This window comes from Pleurodeles waltl, chromosome 1_2 (genome assembly GCF_031143425.1).
Source record: "Pleurodeles waltl isolate 20211129_DDA chromosome 1_2, aPleWal1.hap1.20221129, whole genome shotgun sequence".
Classification (NCBI taxonomy): domain Eukaryota; kingdom Metazoa; phylum Chordata; class Amphibia; order Caudata; family Salamandridae; genus Pleurodeles; species Pleurodeles waltl.
In genome coordinates this window covers 971391469-971417787 of record NC_090437.1, presented here as the reverse complement: position 1 = coordinate 971417787, position 26319 = coordinate 971391469, and the positions used below count along the sequence as shown (strand labels likewise).

General features: G+C 40.8%; 1 protein-coding gene across 3 annotated transcripts in view; it reads left to right on the top strand.

Moving 5' to 3' along the window:
- The window catches only part of PDGFRA (platelet derived growth factor receptor alpha), a 91128-nt gene extending 66348 nt beyond the window's left edge, over positions 1-24780 (top strand). For all 3 annotated transcript variants that reach the window (XM_069201175.1, XM_069201169.1, XM_069201184.1), the window contains exons 12-23: positions 179-311; positions 1685-1789; positions 4063-4173; positions 4409-4562; positions 6597-6763; positions 11502-11617; positions 12650-12772; positions 14653-14764; positions 16732-16831; positions 16942-17047; positions 18745-18980; positions 20352-24780. In XM_069201175.1, the coding sequence (XP_069057276.1) occupies positions 179-311; positions 1685-1789; positions 4063-4173; positions 4409-4562; positions 6597-6763; positions 11502-11617; positions 12650-12772; positions 14653-14764; positions 16732-16831; positions 16942-17047; positions 18745-18980; positions 20352-20499 (1611 nt within the window). In that variant the 3' untranslated portion in view covers positions 20500-24780. The remainder of the gene's footprint in view (positions 1-178; positions 312-1684; positions 1790-4062; positions 4174-4408; positions 4563-6596; positions 6764-11501; positions 11618-12649; positions 12773-14652; positions 14765-16731; positions 16832-16941; positions 17048-18744; positions 18981-20351) is intronic.
- The last annotated feature ends 1539 nt before the right edge of the window (positions 24781-26319 follow it).

Here is a 26319-nt window from a genome sequence, read left to right as displayed (position 1 = left end):
CCCTATGGAACTTGTAATACAGTGGTCAAGGTCATAATCAGGCCTTAAGACATTGTGGAACTCAGTGCCCTGCTGTTGATTTTAGAATGGCTTTTTTGTTATATTGTTAAAAGCCAATTGCACCTTCATGATAGATCAGAGAGCTCAAAATGACATGTCTTAAAATATCTCTTTACAGAAGCCAAGGTATGAAATCAGGTGGCGCGTCATTGAGTCCATTAGCCCTGATGGCCATGAGTACATCTATGTCGACCCCATGCAGCTGCCCTATGACTCCAGATGGGAATTTCCACGAGATGGACTAGTACTTGGTAAGTAGATATCTAAGAGGTTTGGAGCAAATGCTAAGTAGGTTGCCATTGATCATCTTGCTTTCCAAACAGTAGGAGCTCTGCTACCTTATGGATAGATTTGCGCTATAGAAATACCATATACCTATATACATACAGGTATACATAGATACATACATATAAACATAAAATTACACTTCTAGAAAAAATAGCCAATTATATAGATTGTGCAGATTTATCTATAATAACTTCTTCTAAACAGCAACGCATTAAGGGCCAGATGTATAAAAAAAACGATTTGCGTTTCTTAAATAGCGAATTTTAAGAAATTGCTATTTAAGATATGCAAAATGGGTTGTATGATTTTTGCGATTCGGTAATAGCGATTTCTTAAAAATCACAAATGCTATTACCGAATCGCAAATAGAGAATCCGACCCAATTCGCACCTATAGGCCTGTTGCAAATGTTTTTGCATTTCCCAAATTGCGAATTCCAGTTAGGACTTTGCAAATTAGGAAATACAAAACCCTGGGTGCATGGGGCCTAAGGCCCCCTCTGCTGCACGCCAATAAATATTTTTACGGACATGTGAAGCACACACATGCCTTAGGGGTATGTGTGCGCTACATGTCAATTTTAAAAATGCATTTCTAATGAATTTTTTACATTTGCAGATGCTTACCACCAAGCTTTTATTTGTGGTAACTGAATTTCCTAAATGCCCAATTCGCATTTAGGAAATGCTTGATACATTTCATTTGGAAATCACAAATAGGAATTCTCTATTTGCGATTTCCAATTTAGAGAATCACAGTTTGTGATTCTCTATATGGGGTCGCTATTTTAAGGAATCGCTATTTTAGCGATTCCTTAAAATCGCACTGCAATTACCTTTCATACATCATGAAAGGCATTTTTCCATTCGCAAACGGCCGAATTTTGCAATTCGCACGGTTTGCGAATACAAAAAAGCTTGATACATCTGGCCCTATGTTCCAACCTGGATCTTTCTAAATCTCTAAGCCTACCTAAGGCTTTCTCTTACAATCCCAGGCATGCTTCTTTCCGAAGCAGCATTTGCAGCACATGGTGTTATGGATCACATGCTGTGCCCTCTCACACCATTAAGTGTTCTGCTTCTAATAGCTCAATTTCTTACACTTTTAAACCTTTGTTTTGGTCCTATTCCCCTCTCTACCTTTTGCAGTCATACAGTTTTTCAATACATTTAAGTTTGGGTGCATGACACTTCAGTGATCCCTATTTCACTTTTCATCCACGTATCGCCCTAAAGAAGGATTGATCTTAGGTGGGTTTGTATGCAGTATTCATTATCACAACCAAGTCCTATTAAACATAAAAACTAAACAAATGATGCTACCTCCACTGCAGGGAGAATCCTTGGCTCTGGCGCATTCGGCAAAGTGGTTGAAGGAACAGCGTATGGCTTGAGCCGCTCTCAACCGGTGATGAAGGTGGCTGTGAAAATGTTAAAACGTAAGTAAGGGACTTGCTGTGCACGGCTACCCATGTCATCTTATTCATCTTACTAATTCCTGTGCTTGATGTAAACTGTTGTGATGCTCCCAGGTTACACATTGCCTGATTTTAGAACTAACTAGACCAGTTAATGCTTGTTGTGTACATTTTTACATTGTACCCTTTTCGCCTGCCATTTCGACCGTTTAACCATTTTTTTGTAAATTTCGGTTTCCTTAACCAAAATTTACTTGCTTAACTTTCCAAATAAGTGTTATTTGGATTTTGCTAGAGTGAGATCAGTTCCTGCCTGATTTCATAGATTACTCATAGCTTAGTAGTGATAGGAGCTGGAAAATCTCTCCTCCCTTTCACTCTCTTCCTCTTTTTTCTCTCTGTACACTTTGAGCATTTCAAGACTGTAGCAATTATTTCATTTTATAATCAGGTTTTTAATGTGACATTCCATTTTTACAATTTTTTAATAGAATGGCACTTATATATTCATAGAATGGTGATGGACGACTGTGTTAGACACTGGTTACAAATCATCACGCTCATTCTGCATTTTTAAGATTTTGCTATTGTTGTGATTGTCTCTAAAAGTAAATAAAATTGGAACATATTAAAAAAGCTAATTATTGTGGTCCTCTCATATGCCGGTGAGTGGACATTAAAACATGCTTAGGTATATATATATTAAAAAATGTTGCCTCTGTGGTTTTGTGGCGCAACGCGAAAGTGTAGCTCCTGTTTAACTTCACATTTTAAAGGCCTGTTACCACATCGCAAATTGTATGTATCTACACAAACAATAATACACATAACCCTTAATCAATTGTGCAGTATATGGACTAAATGTCCTTGCATTTCCTAAATTGCGATTTCTGAACCAGAAATCGCAATTTTGGAAATGCAAAACCCCAGGGTGCTGGGGGCCTAAGGCCCCTTCTGCTGCACCCCAAAACAATTTTTGGGGACATGTAAGGTGCACACATGCCAAAAAGGCATGTGTGCTTTACATGCACAATTTAAAAATGCATTTTAAATGCATTTTTAAATTTTGCACATGGTTACCACCAAGTTCAAGTTGGTGGTAATTAGCGATTCCTAAATGCCAAAATCGCGTTTAGGAATTGCTTCATACATGTGCTAAGGAATCGCAAATAAGGAATCCTTATTTGCGATTTCTAATTTAGAGAGTCGCAATTTGTGACTCCCTAAACAGGGTTGCAATTTTAAGGAATCGCTATTATAGCGATTCCTTAAAATAGCTTTCAGAATGTATTTCATACATTCTGAAATGTCATTTTTCATTTGCAAATGGGCTTTCGCACCGTTTGCAAATGCAAAATGCTTTCATACATCTGGCCCTAAGTGCTCGATTCACAAAGGTACACTTAGACATTTGGTCTAAATTTAGGCAAAGTAGCTAGGTTTACGACTTTTGGAATTCACAAAGGGCCCTTATGAGTAGTATCTTTAGGTCCGCAATTAAGGCAGATCTCTGCCCTGAGTGCAGACCTAAAGATACTACTCGTAAATGCCCTTTGTGAATTCCGAAAGTCATAAACTTAGATATGTGGTCTAAGTTTAGACCAAACATCTGTCAGTTTACTTTTGTGAATTGGGGCCCTAGTTTGCTGAGTCATTAGGAAATAAAATCTTGAAATATATTGAATGTTCTGCTACAGATACAATCTACCATTTTTTAAAGCCTCCTCAAAACACTACTTTCTTTGCAATTTTAGTTAAATAAGCAGTACAAATTCATTATATGAATGTTTACCACCTATGTCTTCACATTCCAAAAGAGGATTTGTGTACGCCTAATGGATGAACATATCTCTTTGGGTCTGATTATGAGTTTGTCAGTGTATTTTGCCCCGTGTGTTCCCCTGTTTGAGCACAGGTCATTATTACGAGTTTGGTTGCATTTACGACATCTGATAATTATAGGATGTGTTAAATGCCGCAACCTTCATTACATTTTGTCAGGTCAAACCTGCAAAAACTCATAATAAATGCTATTTATCTCACCCAATGAATAACGTACCCTGCAGTATCGGTATTTATCACGTGTGTTAAATAACATCTTCACTCAGAATCGGGGCCTTTGTCTTTCAGCCAAATTAGGATTGTTGTCTCTAGAAAAGCTCATTATGCACAACTGCAGCAACCAATCACTGATATTTAGTCAGAAGCATATTGGGGACATCTTACCATTGCATGCAGGAGGCTAAATCTGTTCTGGTGTTGTGCCCCTTTTTATTGTTATGCTTTTCTGACAGCCACTGCGCGTTCAAGTGAAAAGCAGGCACTGATGTCGGAGCTGAAGATAATGACTCATCTCGGGCCTCATTTGAACATTGTGAACTTGCTGGGAGCCTGCACAAAATCAGGTAGGGCAGAGGCACAACTTTGCTGTATATAAGAATTAATCAAATACTTCTTAACTTTTGACTTAAATGTATTTGATGCACATTCGTAAGCACGTTTGGAGTCAAATTAACTCCCAGCAAACCATGTTGACTTTTTGTCCAACAAAGCACCCATTGATATTAATTTGCAATGCATTGTTGAGCTTTTCTGTGTCATTCAGATGTTAACAGTTTACTTTCTGTGACCTACTTCTAGGTCCCATTTACATAATTACTGAATACTGCTTCTATGGAGATCTTGTTAATTACCTGCACAAGAACAGGGACACTTTCATGAGCGGACACCCAGAGAAGTCTAAAAAAGATTTAGATATCTTTGGGATGAACCCAACTGATGAGACCACGAGAAGGTAGGACAATCTTGGATGAAGCTGTTACTCATAGCATTTTCTTTTCTGAAATAGTTTTTTGTATTTGCGTAGATCTTGAATAATGTATATAACGGTGGTATTAAATAGCATATTTCACTCACAATAGCAGAGAAAGCACCTTGTTAATAGTCATTCTTCTATCTTTCTGAAAAAACCCCACAAAAACCACAGAAAGGGGATTAACACAATGTCTTACACAAATATAATTAGGCAGATAAAAAGACAGGTAGTGCCAGCAATCTAAATAAATCCGGTCCTACAGCAGACCAAAATAATGTGTTACCCTTCATTAACCTAAGGCCTCTAAGACAGAGGGGGTCATTCCGACCCCGGCGGTCAAGGACCGCCGGAGCCGGGGATGCAGGAGCACCGCCAACAGGCTGGCGGTGCCCCGCCGGGCATTCTGACCGCGGCGGTTTGGCCGCGGTCAGACAAGGAAAACCGGCGGTCTCCCACCGGTTTTCCGCTGCCCTTGGAATCCCCCATGGCGGCGCAGCTTGCTGCGCCGTCATGGGGGATTCTGACACCCCCTACCGCCATCCTGTTCCTGGCGGTTCGCCCGCCAGGAACAGGATGGCGGTAGGGGGTGCCGCGGGGCCCCTGGGGGCCCCTGCAGTGCCTATGCCAATGGCATGGGCACTGCAGGGGCCCCCGTAAGAGGGCCCCACTGTGTATTTCAGTGTCTGCAATGCAGACACTGAAATACGCGACGGGTGCAAACTGCACCCGTCGCACATACCCACTCCGCCGGCTCCATTCGGAGCCGGCTTCCTCGTGGGGAGGGGTTTCCCGCTGGGCTGGCAGGCGGCCTCCTGGCGGTCGCCCGCCAGCCCAGCGGGAAAGCCTGAATGGCCTCCGCGGTCTTTCGACCGCGGAGCGGCCATATGGCGGCTCTCTCCACGCGGGCGGCGACCGCCGCCCGCGGGGGTCAGAATGACCCCCAGAGTGCCTTACTGCCAAATTTGAAGTCAAAGGCACTTATCCACTCAGTGTAGGATACAGTGACCTTGGTTTGAATAGACACACACCCTCTGAAACCCAGAAGCTGTACAGTTTTTGATTTTTAGTACTCTGGCACTGTTTGCAAATAATCTGACAACAATCCAATTACAGTTCATATGAAGGTGGCTTTGAAAATCACAGGCAAACAGTGTAAATTGATGCCAACAATTATTACATGCATGGATTGAGAGACAAATCTTAACATCTGAGCTGCTGTCTTCTGAGAACATTTACATTTTGGATCAAAGTCAAAACAGACATGAGGTGTTCCATAGGGACTAGTTAGTGATGCATAAATGCCTGCATTTACAATGCACTCAATGGCAGGCTAGAGAATAATCTGGTTGTGAAGGTAGCCAACTCTTTGTTTTAGACTTTGTTCAAATACTAAAAGGATACAACATGTCTGGGTCATCAAGAGGGAGCACCCAACTTATCAGCATTACAAACTTTAATGAACCCAGTATATCTATGATAAACTGATCATTAGTTCCATCTTGGCATCATTCAGATATAGATACTTTACCTGTTTTCACCTAGTTACCGCGACTGAGCACATACTGAGAGAAATCAATGCAGTTTATGTACTTTCCTAAAGGAGAACATAAATTTGTGTTTCATCAGAGTCTGGTAGTGCAACCCTTTCCTGTAGATAATGTGCCCAGTTGTCTAATATAGACATCAGACAAAAAGACGCAGACACACTGCCTTTGGAAACATTGAATGAATACTTTTCCACAGGCAACATATTTCCATTGGCACCTGCTGGGTCCTGTCAGAGTTACAGGATTCAAAACTGCATCAACATTAATCTCATTTTGCTTCACAGTTTAGTAAAAGGGACGTTTAAAAAAGGTACTTGAGTGAAATAGAAACCTGTTTGTACAAGGCATAGGACTAATATGCATATGTGACATATTCACTAAGCTATGACCTTTGGTTATGTGGGACCAGGCAGTAGTGGGGGCTGTATGCTTGATGAGCATTAAGCAAATCTTTTCAATTTTACAGTTATGTTATCTTATCATTTGAAAACAATGGGGACTACATGGACATGAAGCAAGCAGACACAACCCAGTATGTTCCAATGCTCGAGCGTAAGGAGGGTTCCACCTATTCAGACATTCAGCGTTCACAGTATGACCGCCCTGCATCGTACAAGAAAAAGCACCTTTCAGGTAACCAGAAAATGTTCTCTTGCTAAAGAAGAATTTATTATGAGGTAAATGTATTTTAAGGTGTCATAGGTTGGGAGCTAGTAATAAACAAAACAGCTGTGTCCACATAAGCTGCATTTGCAAAATCTGGGTACTGTGTGAACATAAAAGGCAAATTGACGACTCATTGAGCTACATTAAGCCTACACATTTTAGTTGCAATATTGGATGCCTCACATCTCCTTTTGTGCAATACAACAAAAAAATGTTTACACATTGGGCCTCATTGTGAGTTTGGCGGTACCACCGCGGGACCTCCAAACTCATTGGGAGGATGCCACGGTCATAACAGTGACTCCCTCCTTCCTGAGTGTATTGCAAAGTTCCTGCCGGTCAGTCCAGCGGGAACAGTGCTTCAATTGAGCACTCAACTCCCTTAAGGGGTCCTATACCGTAGTACAGAAGGAGCCGACCAGCACCCTCTAAATGCTCTGAGCATTCTGAAGGTGCTGGGCAGGGGGGACCCTGGGCTGGGCAGAGCAGGTCCCCCCCTGTGGTCCCCAGCACTGACCTTCTGCCAGCCTTTTCATGGCAGGGTCTCTGCCATGAAAAGGCTGGCGGAAAGTGGAGTTGTTTTCAGCCAGGTGGGGCTGAGTTCAGTGTCGCCCTGGCTGAGTTCAACCCCGACTGCTATCACCACTTTGGGAACGATGTTCCTTGCGGGGACGACGGTCTTTAGGTGGGTTCACCCACCAAAGTTGTAATTTGGTGGTCGGACCGCCTGGAGTGCAGAGGCCCGACCGCCACCGCAAGGCTGGCGGTCCTAGGACAGCCAGCCTGGTAATAAGGCTGATTGTTTATTTTCCGAAACATTCTGATGCATGGAAACGTATCTCATGGAAGCTGGTAACTGTTCCAGCGATAAATTGAAAGTTTGATATTTGCATACCAGTTATACACCTTGCAACATTGTTGTAATTAATATTCATATCCCTATATTGGGCTTTCTTATTACTGGACCCAAATGTCAATACATCCTTGCCTGGAACCCTTGGCCTTGCACTTTATGTAAAGTTAATCGGTGAGACATCAAATCCTAACACATTTCTTGAAAAGTGAAAATAAAAAAAGTTTGCTGTACTGCTAAAGCAAAATCAGCACTGTCTTAAAGTATATATTATCCGTGGAATGTCCAGACAATTCCTATAGTGTAACTCCCAGAGAAAATCAGAGTGCATTATCATTAGATATCAATATGTTAATAGAATTATTATACTGCCACTTTTAGTACTGCTGCAACTATACTATTAAATCACCTGTTACTACTGTAGCTATCCATTGTTAGTTACTCTACTGTTGATACTTGTAAAGAAATGGCTCCCTGTTGCAGTTACCCCCCACTTTTTGCCTGATACTGATGCTAACTTGACTGAGAAGTGTGCTGGGACCCTGCTAACCAGGCCCCAGCACCAGTGTTCTTTCACCTAAAATGTACCATTGTCTCCACAATTGGCACAACCCTGGCACCCAGGTAAGTTCCTTGTAACTGGTACCCCTGGTACCAAGGGCCCTGATGCCAGGGAAGGTCTCTAAGGGCTGCAGCATGTCTTATGCCACCCTAGGGACCCCTCACTCAGCACAGACACACTGCTTGCCAGCTTGTGTGTGCTAGTGAGGAGAAAATGACTAAGTCGACATCGCACTCCCCTCAGGGTGCCATGCCAACCTCCCACTGCCTGTGGCATAGGTAAGTCACCCCTCTAGCGGGCCTTACAGCCCTAAGGCAGGGTGCACTATACCACAGGTGAGGGCATATGTGCATGAGCACTGTACCCCTACAGTGTCTAAGCAAAACCTTAGACATTGTAAGTGAAGGGTAGCCATAAGAGTATATGGTCTGGGAGTCTGTCAAAAACGAACTCCACAGCTCCATAATGGCTACACTGAATACTGGGAAGTTTGGTATCAAACTTCTCAGAATAATAAACCCACACTGATGCCAGTGTTGGATTTATTAAAAAATGCACACAGAGGGCATCTTAGAGATGCCCCCTGTATTTTACCCAATTGTTCAGTGCAGGACTGACTGGTCTGTGCCAGCCTGCTGCTGAGAGACGAGTTTCTAACCCCATGTGGTGAGAGCCTTTGTGCTCTCGGAGGACAGAAACAAAAGCCTGCTCTGGGTGGAGATGCTTCACACCTCCCCCCTGCAGGAACTGTAACACCTAGCAATGAGCCTCAAAGGCTCAGGCTTCGTGCTACAATGCCCCAGGGCACTCCAGCTAGTGGAGATGCCCGCCCCCTGAACACAGCCCCCACTTTTGGCGGCAAGTCCAGGGGAGATAATGAGAAAAACAAGGAGGAGTCACTGGCCAGTCAGGACAACCCCTAAGGTGTCCTGAGCTGAGGTGACTCTGACTTTTAGAAATCCTCCATCTTGCAGATGGAGAATTCCCCCAATAGGATTAGGGATGTGCCCCCCTCCCCTCAGGGAGGAGGCACAAAGAGGGTGTAGCCACCCTCAAGGACAGTAGCCATTGGCTACTGCCCTCCCAGACCTAAACACACCCCTAAGTATTTAGGGGATCCCCAGAACCTAGGAAACTAGATTCCTGCAACCTAAGAAGAAGAGGACTGCTAAGCTGAAAAACCCTGCAGAGAAGACGGAGACACCAACTGCTTTGGCCCCAGCTCTACCGGCCTGTCTCCCCCCTTCTAAAGACACTGCTCCAGCGACACTTTCCCCAGGGACCAGCGACCTCTGAATCCCCAGAGGACTGCCCTGCTCTAGAAGGACCAAGAACTCCCGAGGACAGCGGCCCTGTTCACCAAAGACTGCAACTTTGAAACAAAGCAGCAACTTTGAAACAACTTGCGTTTCCCGCAGGAAGCGTGAGACTTGACACTCTGCACCCGATGCCCCCGGCTCGACTTGTGGAGAACAACCACTTCAGGGAGGACTCCCCGGCGACTGCGAGACCGTGAGTAGCCAGAGTTGCCCCCCCTTAGCCCTCACAGCGACGCCTGCAGAGGGAATCCCGAGGCTCCCCCAGACCGCGACTGCCTGCTTCTCAGATCCCGACGCCTGGTAAAGACTCTGCACCCGCAGCCCCCAGGACCTGAAGGATCCGAACTCCAGTGCAGGAGTGACCCCCAGGAGGCCCTCTCCCTTGCCCAGGTGGTGGCTACCCCGAGGAGACCCCCCCTTGCCTGCCTGCATCGCTGAAGAGACCCCTTGGTCTCCCATTGCTTTCAATTACAAACCCAACGCTTGTTTGCACACTGCACCCGGCCGCCCCCGTGCCGCTGAGGGTGTACTTTCTGTGTGGACTTGTGTCCCCCCCGGTGCCCTACAAAACCCCCTCTGGTCTGCCCTCTGAAGACGCGGGTACTTACCTGCTGGCAGATTGGAACCAGGGCACCCCCTTCTCCATTGAAGCCTATGCGTTTTGGGCACCACTTTGACCTCTGCACCTGACCGGCCCTGAGCTGCTGGTGTGGTAACTTTGGGGTTGCTCTGAACCCCCAACGGTGGGCTACCTTGGACCCAAACTTGAACCCCGTAGGTGGTTTACTTACCTGCAAAAACTAACAAACTCTTACTCCCCCCAGGAACTGTTGAAAACTGCAGTGTCTAGTTTTAAAATAGCTATATGTGATTTATGTGAAAAGTGTATATGCTATTTTGCTAATTCAAAGTCCCTAAAGTACCTACCTGCAATACCTTTCATTTAAAGTATTACATGTAAACCTTGAACCTGTGGTTCTTAAAATAAACTAAGAAAATATATTTTTCTATACAAAAACCTATTGGCCTGGAATTGTCTTTGAGTGTGTGTTCTTCATTTATTGCCTGTGTGTGTACAACAAATGCTTAACACTACTCCTTTGATAAGCCTACTGCTCGACCACACTACCACAAAATAGAGCATTAGTATTATCTCTTTTTGTCACTATCTTACCTCTAAGGGGAACCCTTGTACTCTGTGCATACTATTCCTTACTTTGAAATAGTGCATACAGAGCCAACTTCCTACAATCCTACATCCACTATTACAACAGTTACTACAATAGTAATAATGATAACAAACACTATCACAGTCATAACTACATAACCAAATGTGTGGTGGTGGAATAAAGGCACTTGACCCACAACAAAGGATAACTGTAAAGTGTACTACCCCAGTATACAGGCTCACATCCATCACATCATCATAGCCTGGCTTCTTAATCTAGAGCAGTGATTTTCAAACTTTTTAATGACTCACCCCCTTAGAGTGGAAAAAGAAACTCATCGCCCCCCCTCAGAATTTTTCACAATTGTTCTAATAAGTTGACAATGTTTAAATATGTCTAGGCTTATTTAAACATTGTAGTCAAGTTCTGTTACCTTTCTTAAAAATGCAATAAATTCTTCTCTGCTTAAAACAAATCACTGTTATTTGCATAATACTTATTTTGGCCTAAGCCTGGCACCCCCCTGGTATCACTTGTTAGGCGCCCATACTCCATACTGTTCTATATAATGCATCTCATGCAGCACATCTCTTTGGCTCGCTCTAGGTTTACACATTTGTATTTTTTTGGAAGAGGTAATGTTGGACATGCTGAACATAAATCAGAGCAGTGCAACACAAATGTGCTCTCTCTCTCTCGCTCTCTAATATATATATTTAAGATAATTTGTTTGTAAAGTTTGCAAAAATATTGCCATTAGGAGCCGTTTCACCAACATTATATTTGCTTTTCTTTGCTACAGAGCCAGAGGTCACAAACCTCCTCTCAGATGAGAACTTTGACGGTCTCACGCTCATGGACTTACTCAGCTTTTCATACCAGGTTGCGAGGGGAATGGAGTTTTTGGCCTCAAAAAATGTGAGTGTCCCTACAAAACGATGATTAAATTTGTCTATGCCTACACAGTTTGTGCATAACACTACCAGGATGGCTCACTTCTGACATCTGCACTTGAAATCAGTGTGATATGCAGGATACAAGTTTGAATCCCAGTAGAGCTGACTCAGCCCTTCATCCTTCCAGGTGCTATACAGTAATATTGTTCAATTGAATAATAGTAACAGCTATGTCGCTAAATGGGAAACTGTGGTAGACAGCACGCAATAAACAGTCTTTATCATTAGAGTTTAGAATTTATAATTACTGCATATTAGGGCTGACAAACCCATTTACCTTTACCTAATTAACAGCTAGGTATATTACTGCATACTCCCCTTTGCAATTGTGCTTTGATGAATTTGTTGTGGATGTTGCATGTTTTCCTTACATTTTTTTTTAACCGATTTTGTTGACTGTTCTGCAGGTGCGATTCCATGTGTTGTCTACGTTTCTGTAAAGAACTTCCTAATGTTACTCATAGAGTTCTTCAGTCATGAGTCCTCGTTGTAGTGCCATATCCTGGGGCAGACTGGGGGTTAGGGAAGGTGGGAGATGGCCCAGGGGTTGCTACAAAATGAGATATTTTTATTTCTGTAAAAATATGAAGTTCCTGGATGCTGGGGCAGATTCTGAAATAACAATGCAAAATCTTCCCTGTTTTCTCAAAATTTGTTTGTTAGAGGTGCCCTATTCTCCATTTTCAAATGAGCCCTTACGAAGGATTACATTCAATAAATATGCTTGTATAATGCAATTTGTGGCTGGTATTAAGACATATTTCACTGTTGCTCTTTGGTCTAATTAGGATCCAAGCTCAACTTTTCTAAAATGTGCACACCCCCTCAATCGTGCTGAAGTATTTCATCTTCTTTATAACCTTTTCGCTTCCCTATTATCAGCCCAAATTGAAGTTAATCTGTTACTTGTCAAATAAGATAATTCTCCATGGTGGGCCACGCCCTTATAAGGATCTTTAGTGAGGTTGTCGTTTTCCTACCCCTTTCTTTGTAGTGTGTGCATCGTGACCTGGCAGCTCGGAACGTCCTCTTGGCTCAAGGCAAAATCGTGAAGATCTGTGACTTTGGGTTGGCAAGAGACATCATGCATGACTCCAACTACGTTTCAAAAGGCAGCGTACGTATCTTTGCAGCATCCTTCAATTGTACATGTGCTCCTCAGTCCAATGTTCTTACAGCTCTGTGAACGGAACCCGTTCTTCAACTTTGCTTATGATTCAACCAAAAGTAAACGTGCCTTTAAAGTATGCACACACTGCTCCAGGCTACATCTTGGGTAAATACAATAACTTTATGCTCAGTCACAAAAGTTGACTTGTTTTACTGCAAAGTATTGTTTTGCAGCGTGATCCTATAATCAAGAATGTCTTACAGCAAAAGCAACTGTTTTGGTCAAGCTTTTGACCAATGATCTGCATTCTATTGGAATGCACTGCAGTAATGACATTATTTAGGCTTATCTGAAACTAAAAACTTTTATGAAAGCATTAAAATCAAATATTCTTAATTTGATCCGGACCTTTTAAGTTTTACACCCAATATTACATGCTATTGGACTGGACCTTATTTATCCCGAAATCTCTGCATTCCTGCTGTACTAAAAATAGGTCTTTATTCAGTTTGCGGATGTTGGTGCTATGTCTATACTTGATAATACACGCATGTTTTTTTGCTAAGACAACAGAGAGCCCCAAAGTAGTGCATCCTGTGTAACATTGTTAGCGTTGCAGAAGAGCAGCTTATAAGATTCAAAATAGAAAATACTTTTGTTTGGCCAGACTATTCGTATTGCTGTTCCCAAATGTATTTGGCTTTTTAATATGTTTAGTTATTCTTTTAATTTACTATTCCAAACAGAAAATACTGAACATGTCTCAGCAACTATTTTGTTTGTTGAATGTGGGAAGTATGTATACACAATTAGTTTAGCATGCTGGGCATGGCCAACAAGAAGATCAAAATCAGCAGTTAGCTATTACGTGTGTTGTCATTCACCTTATGTGTAAATAATCTGCCAATACTTGTGTCAAAATCTGATTCTGCCTGGGTGTACTTCCCCATAAGGCATCTCTTTCAGCAGACATGCAAGCTTGATAATTAGATATCTGTGATAGGGATGGTGATATTGAAACCAGCCCCTCTTTTTCTTACCCTCTTAACAGTTATTAACTTCTTTTTGGGTATATATAGCTAATTAGATATTTAAAGATTTTCTGACAGAGGCTAGGGTGGAGGACTTTCAAAGATAAAAATTCTGGTGAGGCTGTAACCACAAATTGAATGAATTGGTAATTCACAAACTTCTCTCTGTAAAGTCTAGCAGAAAGGGCGCTTATGTATTTGGGGCCTCATTACTGTCACCCTCTTTAATCCCAGTTAACTCTCCCCTGAAGGTACAGATACCAGATATACTGGTAACTTTAGAGGTGGATGGAGTTAAATATTGAGAAATTACCACACTAAATCTACAGACTTTCTAATCCCCGTTCGGCCTGTAGCAGGATAAACTGACCCCAGCAGAATTAAAGGGGCACTAAAAATGCACCCCTGTCCATTTGCAGTAAAGGTTATTATTGAAGTTGTTAATTAGTTCTTGTAATGTGTAATCAGTACCCCCAACATTCTCTACACCCTTTAAGCCTGATTTAGAATTTGACAGAGGTGGTTACTCCATCACAAATGTGGCAGATATCCTGTTCGCCTTATTACAATTCCATTACTGCCAGTGGAACTTGTAATATGGTGGACGGGATGTCTGTCACATTTCGTGATGGAGTAGCCCCTATGCCAACCTCTAAATCAGGCCCTTTATTTCTTGTGAAATTTAATCATGCATGTCATCATTAGCTGTAAATTTGCTCTCCTGATGCCCTGCTCCACTTACCTGTGCATTGTCCAAGATTCTTTTTTTTCACTTATCTCTGAAAATCGCTGAGCTTATTCTGCTGTTCCTTGACAGATCTTTCATTATGGATACTTATGTTTGTGTTCCTGCAGACTTTCCTCCCAGTAAAATGGATGGCACCCGAAAGCATCTTTGACAATCTGTATACAACACTGAGTGATGTCTGGTCTTTTGGTATCCTCCTATGGGAAATATTCTCACTTGGTAAGTACCCATAACTTTCTTTAACTACCAAGTGTGCAGATTAACATGTTGTTCATTTAACAAGGTGCTTCACTGTTTCCTTAAAATATTATTGTGTATGTTTCAAACGAAAAGAAGCAAGACCAATTACTGTGTGGAGTTGGAGTAAATGTGGAGCTGGCAAATAATCTGCATGATTTGCACTTGCTGTTAAATTGGTAGTTCAAAATACGATTTTAGTTAGCAGTGAGAATGATTTCCAGGATGCATTTCCTACAGACCAAAATGCGTCCCTGTGAACTAACACATGAGGTGAAAGAAGCTGTGAAAATTGCTCTCATTTGGCTTAAGATATTCTGAAGACAGCAACATGTCAAGGGGCATCGCTAGGTTCTAAACTACCTTGTGTAAAGGAACACAAAAGGACTGATGGATTAAACCCAGATCTGTGACTGGGGGTGAATGTTTGATTTGGTCTGCATTCCGTTCATCAACTGTTCTTTTTGCATTGGTCACCCCAAGTGGGAAGGGTATGCCCAGACGTGGGTCCCGTGCTCACTATGCCACAAGATTCAAGCTAGCCTGGCTGAAGAGGGGTGATACCCCGAAACCGGTCCCAGGATGCTTGTTTCTGGTCCAGGGAGGACCTGGCCTGGCAGTTCGGTCTGGACTGTTCCCATGGGGAACAGGGTCAAGACTGATTTGCATATGGCTGGGTCCAAACTGGAATGGCGAGCAAAAAAACTGATGGATTAAACCCAGATCTGTGACTGGGGGTGAATGTTTGATTTGGTCTGCATTCCGTCCATCAACTGTTCTTTTTGCATTGGTCGCCCCAAGTGGGAAGGGTATGCCCAGACGTGGGTCCTGTGCTCCCTATGCCACCAGATTCAAGCTAGCCTCGCTGAAGAGGGGTGATACCCCGAAACCGGTCCCAGGATGCTTGTTTCTGGTCCAGGGAGGACCTGGCCTGGCAGTTCGGGCTGGACTGTTCCCATGGGGAACAGGGTCAAGACTGATTTGCATATGGCTGGGTCCAAACGGGAATGGCATGGTGAGCAAAAAAACTGATGGATTAAACCCAGATCTGTGACTGAGGGTGAATGTTTGATTTGGGGTGCATTCCGTCCGTCAACTGTTCTTTTTGCATACCTCGTGTAAAGGGTCTGATCACTGACATGCCCCTACGTCAACACCAACTAGATTGTAATGTTTCATCCCCAAATCTCTTGAATACAATTGTGTATCAAATCACTATTAAGCAGGATTTGTATTGCTTGCTTAATATCATTGTCAATGGTGCATGAATGGATTTACAATGTATAAAAAAATACAAATATTATAAATCTCTGTGTAATTTAGCATCACCCCTATGTATATTCCACTTGCTGTTTCTGCTTCACCCACCTTCCTTCTTCACCCACCCTATTCTTCCCATCAGCCCAGTTTTAGAATGCTGAGATCTTGAGCACACCTCTGTTTTACTTTTGGAGGTTATCTGCAACAGATCTCTCTTTTGTTTCTTGGGAAAGTAAGTTAGCATAACATCCTTTCTTCACCAGAACTCCGTGGGAATGAGAAAAGTATTATCCATAAAAAGGCCATTTGACCACAGAGAAATTGCAGGACTGGTCACAATATTAAGAATTGCAACTCATAACATTGTGCCAGATTGATATATTTTTGTGGGCACATTGTTATTGTTTTGTGAACTTGCTTTATTCAGCCTGAAGAAATGACTGGTTGGGTGTCAGAAGGTCATATCTAAATGATTTTGTTAGCCTAACTAAAATATAATGTTGTACCTCTAACTATAATAACCTTCCATTTCTCAATATGTTTATATAGGCATATAAAAAGAGAATAATATACCTAACTAACCTTGAACTGTGAGACCTTAATCTAAAGATGGAACATGAAATGTTTGTGGTCAGTGTGCCTGCAAAATGTCTTTGGCATGCGAGTTTCATATTCTGTTTCTTTCACAGGTGGCACACCATACCCTGGGATGATGGTTGACTCCACTTTCTACAACAAGATTAAGAGTGGCTACCGAATGGCCAAGCCTGACCATGCAACTCACGAAGTGTAAGTACCTGGCCCAGATGTGCAAGATTTAATGTGCTGTAGAACTTATTGTTTACAACATTGTGAACTCTTCTATGCTTTGCTCATAACGTTCTCCCTCCTGTTTCTAGCTATGAAATCATGGCAAAATGTTGGAACAGTGAGCCTGAGAAAAGACCATCATTTTACAACCTGAGTGAAATAGTTGAAAGTCTGTTGCCTGGAGAATACAAGAAGGTGGGTGTGGTTGTCATTCTATCATCCTCAAAGATGTTGTATCACAGTGCTTTACAGCCCTCTTTGAAAATACATTCCTTATGTAATTCCACTATGTGACTCATCTTCTGCACATCACCTGTTTTGCAATCTGTGACATTGAGAAGTGATACAGGTTAGTGCGCTTTGGTCGCAACAGGTGTTAGGTGGTCCTACATAACACAAAACCCTTCTCTTCTATGCTGTGGTAATTCTTTGTGGTTCATGTACAAAACAGATGTTTTCTACAGCTTGTAGTGCTGATGCTGATACTTACTGCTGTCAAAATGACAATCCTATCCAACAATGGAGAATTCCTCTGAGATAAGTTTTTTGTTCTTTGTTTGATGCTGATTTTTCTCTCACACAAAATGGGGCATTGTACACAGGTGTCAAGTGAGCCATCTAATGCTAAACACTCTAAATCTCCCTTAATTCACAGGCACATTACTAATTTGCTTATAATATGCCAGATCTGAAAGGTAGCATGATTTTCACATCAATAGCACATGACAATCGAATTTGTTAACTGTGCAATTTCTAATAAAAAGAACTGTCACTACCGAAATAAATTGTTACTGAGCTCAAGAAACACATGGGGTAACGTATGGTGAAAACAACGTTCAATAAACATACTGACCTGTATAAAAAATGTCAATGGCTGTAATTCCAATCAAAATGGGAGTCCTAGGGAGTAGGGTGCATGACTCTCCAATGGCCCAATGCAGTTACAACGGAACAGTACAAAAATCATAGTTGGTCAACGTTACTTAAAGTGGGTCAGCAAACCTTAAAATGAGTGTATCAAGAGGACAATTTAATGGAAGCAGCAATAACGTGAACAAACGGCCATCAAATCTTTCAAATCAAGAGGAATAAATTGGATGAAGAAGAAGAAAGATAGCTCACCATTACTGTTTTTATAGGAGCACTTTAAGAATTCAGCAGAATTTGACTTCTTGCTCTTTCCTAAAATGTTTAGCTATTGTCACAACCCAGAAGGAACAACCTTGTTTTTTTTAAAATTCTCTCATCTCAGGCACTGCATCAAGTCCATTCAATACCTCTACCTTATTGCTTTAGGACTGTTCACAGCTTTTTGTGTTGGACAAATAATGAGACTTGAGATGTACTCTAGTGATTAAACTCCTTTATCCCGCTTCCACTCCTCACAAGATGAGTTATTTTTTAGGAGAATTCTAGAGAACATCAGGAATACACTGCACAGACTTTTCATGGGCAGACTGTTAAACTTTCATTTTATCTCAATTGGTAATGTAATCTTTAATAATGTGAAAGATACAGACTCGTAGGACACTATTTTGTTTTTTTTTACAATTTTACATGATTTCTTTGCCATCCAGTTTTGTTTACTGGACTGAATTCTGAATTTTGGTCTCAGTTTTGCAGAGTTACAAATCCTGTAGAATTGTGTTTCCAATTTGTGTTTTTTTCAGCGTCCTCAGCCATAGACATTCTGATGCTCCCACCTGAACTTTTTGTTGTTTTGAAAATACTCACTCTTTCTCAGTGGGATGCATTTCAGACCATTTTGGAACATATGATGCACATGTCTCCCTGAAAGATTTCCCTTTATCTGACTAAATCCATTCGCCATTTAATTTATGTGGCCACCTGGACAACTTAATCATATACCTTGTGAACTTGTTTCTTCACAGTGCTATGAGAAGATCCACTTGGACTTCCTGAAGAGTGACCACCCAGCTGTGACTCGCATGAGGGTAGATTCGGACAACACCTACATTGGTGTCACCTACAAAAATGAGGAGAAACTGAAGGACAGGGAGAGTGGATTTGATGAACAAAGATTGAGTGCAGACAGCGGCTACATCATCCCCTTACCAGACCTTGATCCTGTCTCAGAAGATGAATATGGCAAACGAAACCGGCACAGGTAGGTAGATTAGCTTTGAAGGAACACATGACACTGTTCTGCTCTGAAGAAGCTCGGAAAAAGCTTAAAGGAAACTCCTGTCCCAGGAGATTTAGCAAATGCAGTACCTTCCTACCTTTTCAGTTGCTCTTTTATAGGAAGTCTGCTCTGGGAAAAACTGTGGCAGGTAGCACCTTTCACAGAGGTTTATAGGATGAAGAATCTTGTATGTGGTGTAAAACAATGACACGTCCAACGGAGGTTGTGGAAAGTCTGATAAGCCAATCGGAGGTCAGGGAAGGTGGGAAAGGCCCAATAGAGTTTGGGGAAGATGGACAACTTCAGTCTAACAAAATACATTTTAACTAGAATTGTCCTGGAATCTGGGTTGGATTGTTGATTCAGTGACAGGTTACGCATAATGCAAACATTCTCTGAGTATGCGTATGTTTGAAAGGCAGTTTATTTGATTGAATCATGGGATATGATTGAATGTCTGAACCCATTGAATACCCTCTATTAACTATGTCACCATTTTCAATATCCAATAGAGAGTCTCATTGAAAGGTTATTTTCTTCACTCTGACATTTTTGGTTATTATTTTAATCTATATCACCAGTATCATCAATGCCATACATGGCATAAGATTTAAAATGCCCCTTTATTAAATTAACATACAAATTAGAAATACTGTGTAAAGAGTAAGTGATGATAGATTAAAAGGTTTGGATCACTTGGCTGCAAAAATCATGATGCGGGGCAAAGGGTTGATAGTGAGATGATAAAAATGGTACACCAGGAATGGACAAGCTTGGAATTGTTTAACAATTGAATGAGCACATTTGTTTAGCATCATTTTCTGGTACCCACAGGGAGCAATAAACTGCAGAAAAAAATAGTGGGCCCAATATGTCTAATTGTATTTCATCTGAGGGACTGAGCACAGATTATCTGCAAATTTCATGGTTATGTAAGAAAATCTTTTTTTCACTATATAAAGAAAAAGCATTGTTTATGGAAAAAATAAGCTGATGTTTCATTAGGACTTTTAGAATTGCTTCTGGAAATATATGTTTGCCATGCATTTACAGGAGCAGTGCCTCAAAAAAGAGGTTTGTCAATGCGAAAAAGCTGAACGTCTAAGATGGGAGTGGATGTAATTTTGTTCTCTTACATTTCTGACTTTGTGAATTTAGCCTAGTGACTTTAACTGTGTGACAATTATGTATGCTAGAAAGCATTTACTTATAAAATTAAACAAATCAAATTGTTCTGAAAATCAGTGGTCAGATTGTTGAGTTTCTCATGATTACACCAAGTCAAAGCAATAGGGACTGCAAAGTTGGTTTGTTTCAGCTTGATTTACAGCAGTTTTCCTTGCATTTGTGCAGCTCACAGACTTCAGATGAAAGTGCCATCGAAACTGGTTCCAGTAGCTCCACTTTCATCAAGCGGGAGGATGAGACTATTGAGGATATTGAGATGATGGACGACATTGGAATGGACTCTTCAGACCTGGTGGAGGATAGCTTCTTGTAACTGTTGTGGTGAAATTGGACATCTTCCAGCAAATAGAAGAAAACTTCCATGCCGGTTCCATTTGAATGACCGGAAAACCACTTAAACCGAAATACAAATAAGAAATGTGATTCAAGAGCCCAAGTAGGGAAGGAAGCTGTCTGATGAACAAAAACCCACAAACACACACAAGAGCAAGGGCGTGGCACTGGGACCCTGAAGTATAAAGAGATTGATGTGCCCAAAATATGGCCGCCATTTAGTGCTCACCCAGAGGGCTGGCACCATTTTCCTTGTTTGCATTAGGACCATTAAACTCTAGCTGCACCACTGCCAACAAGTTACAGTATTTTTCATGCAGCCTCTGCATTTGGTACAGTAGCATCTCAGTGTTGTAATGGTTTTACTGAGTTGGATAAACAAAAGTAAAAAAAAAAAGCCATAAACAACTTTGTGTTTCAAGGGCATTTGTGCCTCTGGAGAAAAAGGACTCTGAAGTGGCTGATTCCCATATTGTACATATGTAAATAGTTGTCTCCCAACAATGAAGTCTTGGAAGGGAAGGTGAGAATGCAGCTTGACATTTTCAAGAGGGCACGACTTAATCAAAAGTTTGCTTGGACTTTCTCCTATGGAACAAGATGGACTAATGTTAAAGTGTTTTTATACAGCCCACAAAAAACCACTTTCTAAACAAAAAAGGTACAGATACTATGAATAGTGTTACGGTTCATTCAGATGAAGACTGGAGGACATTATTAACAATCATGAGTTAAAATAACCTGTGGGTAATCGATATATGTTTATACCAAGTCATTGTGAATGGCATTGGTTTTGTACATTTATGAGTAGTGTCTGTGAGAAAAGTAAATGTATTTTTGATAACATTGTACTCCAAAAAAGCACAAAAGTTTTGCAAATGTACCCAGTAACGTTAGTAACGTGCTCGAACTTATATTTTTAAGTAGACATACAGTTGTTTCTGTGAATGCATGAATTATGAAAATATTTTTTGAAAAATAGCATTCATCAACGATATGCAGTACATTAACCTTAGTCAATTTGTTGAATCAGAACTGTTCCGACCACTACATGTTATGCTAACAGGGATGCTGTACTCACATTAATATGGCCTTGCAGCTCTGTTAAGAAACAGTTACAATCACGCCGAGGTGTTAAGGATTCCTTCACAAAGTGGAGTCTGTTTTCTTTTTTCAGTAAGATCATCAGTAGTGTGAATGTGGTTACTATTTCGTGTAAATGTTTGGTTGAAGTGTCTTGGAGTATGTAGCTGGGGATCTCTACCAATTTAGTACATACCATCTCAAGCACTAGTATGAGCACTGCATAGGTTGAGGTTTGCATATGTGGTAACTGTGACTATTGTGTATGTGTGGAGTCCACAATATCCCTTTAAGTCTGTCTAGCTGTGGGGTGTTAGGAGGCTGGCGTAGTGATTTATGTGTTGTCTTTGAAGGCGATCATTGTTTTATGAGGAGTGAAGTGCTGTTGTGAGTGTGGCGAGGTCCAAATGTATGGTGCATTTGGACTGTGCTAGATGTATGTGCATTGTTTTAATTGTGTTCTGTTTTTATTTTGTACTACTACCGGTGGTACTGTTGTGATTTTGGTGATTACCAATTGTGTTCAAAATCTGAGCTGTGTAGTAAACGTGTCCAGTATTCTGTTGAATGTGTTTTGTTGGATGTCGTCTGTTATCTGGTGAAACTGTTGCAAGCAGAGTGACTTCTAATTACCGCTCCCTTTGGCACCATTCTGCACAGCGAAGTGCAGGTCTGAGAAGTGTGTTGAGTTGTGTATTTTATTTATTAGTATGTGTGCTGGTGAGAGCTTCTACATACCCAAGTATATGCAATATCTAACCTGTGTTAAGTGAGTGTGCGATGTAGCGTGTAATGTGTTGAGTTTTTGTTGTTGGTAGAAAGGGAATGCTCATGTAAGGATGATGATACCCACGTATATGTTGTAGCTGTATTGTGTTAGATGTGTGATAGGTGTCTATTTGTTCCTATTCATTGCATTGTGTGTAGGTGTTTAGATGTGCAATCCATCCACTTCTGCTTACCTGGCCAGTGGTCACAGTTGGATCCACCAATCGTCTACCTTATGGCTGGTGAAGCAGGTCAATTTTCTCATCCTTGTCAGGACTGCCGTTCTTTTCCTTTAACCTAGAGTGCTGTGGTCAGAGCATTGTGCACCAGTCCCCATTTCAGATCCCTCTACCTGAAATGTCTAGAGATTCCGTTATTCAATGCGCCATACTGCTGAGCTTACTTCTTTGCTTAGATCGTGCTGGGACACAGGGTGTTGTGAAGAAAATGACTGGGTACACGATGGGTCTCATGAATGTTCTAGACACATGGGGAAGTGGCGATAGGGTGAGGGCACATGCAATATTCCATGTGGTGTGGGTGTTGTACAAACAGAGTGCACTACTCTTGCATATGTGGAACAGCAGGAATGGAAAAATTGAGCCATCCTTTTTTTTCCTGGAGCAATCCAATTTGAGCATCGCTACCTTTAACAAAGGGCATGAGCTTGTTTATTTACCTGTTTAACCCTCGATTCAGTGCATTTTAAGATTAGATGAACTTATGCTGTTTTCTTTTTTAGGACTAATTCACTTTCCTCTCCCCCTATGATCTGTGCCAGCTTATTCAGATGCACATATGCCAACACTCCTAATTTATCCTAGCGACTCAATTGCTTAAGCTGAAAATTAATTTGTTCGGCTTTCTCCTACCTAAACCTCCATTCACTCCAATGTAGGTTCATTTCCAGTGCTAAACCATGTGCGGCGTCCAACCACCCCAAGACACACAGATTTATGTTTATCCACTTTATTAAGAAGCACCTCTCACTCTAATCAAGTAGCTTTTGCAAAACTTCTCGGCTCGACTTTTTATGACGTGTGTGGGATGAAATTTTGAAAGGTGCAATAATGTCATTCTGAAGGCGCATGTCTTTTTTATTAAACAACATAAATGCAAGTTGTTGTAATATCTAGCTCTTTGGCTGGATATTTCTTTTGTTTATGTAAAATTATAACTAACAGTATTAAAGTATCCAGTGCAAAAAGCATCAATGCAAATTCTCAGCTATAAACATATTTTACACTAGGGACCAGAAGGGAAGAAAATTATATACTTTAACTGGACTGCAGTGATGACTAGCAAGGGACCATATTTTCTGTTTGTTTGTAGATGTTAATATGAATGTTGCAACATGTATTTTTTGGATTACAATTTAATCTATGAAGAAAATCTCTTCTCATTCCACAATTCTTCTAGACATGGACTACTACATAGGTTCACAATGAACTGTCTAAGATGTACTCAGATTGCTGCAAAAGCCTAAGGTTATTTTACTGTTTCCTTTGGTGCTTCTCTATGTAAAGGTACCAATGAAATCAACTACTTTCAATTCCTATACATAAGTAGGTGTTTTCAAACTTTTATACAGACTAGCCAGTATTCTCTGGAACCACACACTGCAACTTGCAACAATGGAAAACTTGAAATACCAATGGATTCCTCATCTTTTAGGTTGAGCAAATTCGTTGTAGTGTTTGCTCCAAGCTTTCACCTATTTGAAGACCAATCTGTGATTTATGATTTCAACACAATGCCAATTAGCCCTTTTGATTATCACTTTGAAACCAGACAAGGACAGTCTTTGAATTGGTTTAATTTTAATACTGAATATCCCCAATGGATTTTATTACCTTTAAGAGTGGCTTTGACAAGAGAAGTGGCGGCTGTTCTATATCTGAACGATGACAATCAGAATTCAACAAATAAATACAATTGATTTTTTGGCCACCACAGATCCCTTTACAATGTGGCTAACCTTTTAATAAATAGCCCTTATTTGACGTTAGGACACAAACTGTAATGATGTCATGTCATACATCAGCGTGCATATATGTTCTTCTCCTAAGCCCTGTAAAATACTGCCGAAACGTACAACAAGCTGTATCACTGCCTTTGTCTACAATTGTTTTGACTGTGATGTAGTACACATATGTTTAACTGTTGCACTTTTGAATGCCTGAAAGTTATATTTTAGAATAATAAAAAACTAAAGTGTTCCCAAATTGCTGGTGTTTTGACGAATGGTTGAAGCATTTTCATGGTATGACTGGTTGCAAAGACCAGCTGTTATTTCAAATAATGCCCCTATTCATATGTTGTCATACAAACATGTAAAATAAGATTTATATATTTCAATAAATGATGTAAATGGATATATATATTTATATATAAACATTTTTATAACTAATGGATGTTGTCTGTTCATTAAAAGTCATTTGTCATGGCTTTCTGTCATATAGTTTGTTTATCATAATGTTCCTAAGCTCAGTGATTAATTTCTTATGCTATTAATCTCTCATTGTCTGCATCACTTTTCCAAGTCTCTAAGTGCATGGCTTGCATTGTGAAGTTTTATTTGGGGTGTTAACTGTTGGTGATTTCATGACTTTATCTACCCTTCTGTCACTCTTTAAAGCATTTCAACCTTCCATTGATGTCTTTGAGACATACCCACTTAACAACTATTCTTTTACGTATTCTTTACTTTTCAACTCCGTCGCCCCACCAGCACTTAATTTATTTGCATTGTCTATTTAACCAGTGTTTACACTTTGATGTGTAACAATTCTGCATTTGTGCTCCCAGATCTTCCTCTTTTGACCCTGTAAGCCTGTGGTCTTTACTTAGCATCAAAGAGACTCGCCCTGCACTTTTATAACTGTTGTTCTTACATTAAAGTCAAGAGATGTTTGGGCCCTTCTTTGAAATATTTTTCATTGCTTTATAGATTCTTTTAGGAGTGCTCTTTTATGTTCTCTAACTTGTCTTTGTGAATCGCCCACCATTAATTTCCAACTTATTAGGAAACATGAAGAGGGCGCAGCCCGCCCTAGCCTTAGTAACTGCATATGAATATCCCCTGAATATTCATTTTTTTCCATTTTAGATGTTTTAGGCCAATTCACAAAGGTGTTTAATATAGGTAAAGGAGTGCTACAGCAGCAATACTTTATGTACTCCAAAACACCCTTGTGAATAGGCCCCATTTTTATTACTCCATATCATTAGGCAATACCGTACAGGCTGGAAGATAATCGTATCACAGTAGGAGCGAACATTTCATTTTCAGGTTGGTATACCCTTGTGAATGGTGTAAAAATCATATACTTTGATTCAAATTTAGGTTTATCTATGCAAAGTGCTTTTGTTTTGGATAGTGCCTTCACTTATTTGGCTGTGAAGTTGCTGCTGTACTTTCATGCCCGCTCTCTTCAATTTTGTTTCGGCATAGAGTTGCTTTTAATATTCAAGTAATTTAATGTACTCCATTTTTCTTTTATCCTCTTAAAAAATCTTTGATGGATCAAGTTTTCCAGTAGGGTTCATTTAATTCAATTCTAACCTTTTTGAATTTCAAGAGTATTTTATTGAGATTTTATATAACAAGAAAAGTTATACAACCAAAAGATAAAACAAAGAAATCAGTTAATTGTGTGGTACCATCAGATCATATGAAAACAACAGCTTAAAATATAGTATGATGAGTTGAGCCACATATATACAACTCGGGGGGTGGACATGCATGTATTTGCTTGTGAAGGTGGGATAAGGTTGTCCAGTATGAGTATAGTGAAAGAGTGGGTTTATATGTTGTGGTGAATGAGTAAGGTGCCTCAGTTGTAAATGGGTGAGTAAACAGTGAAAGAAAAGAAGAGAGGAAAGAGAGTAGAGATAGGTTAAGGAGATAGGAAGAAAGGATGACAACAGGAGTAGTGAGGGTAGAGGC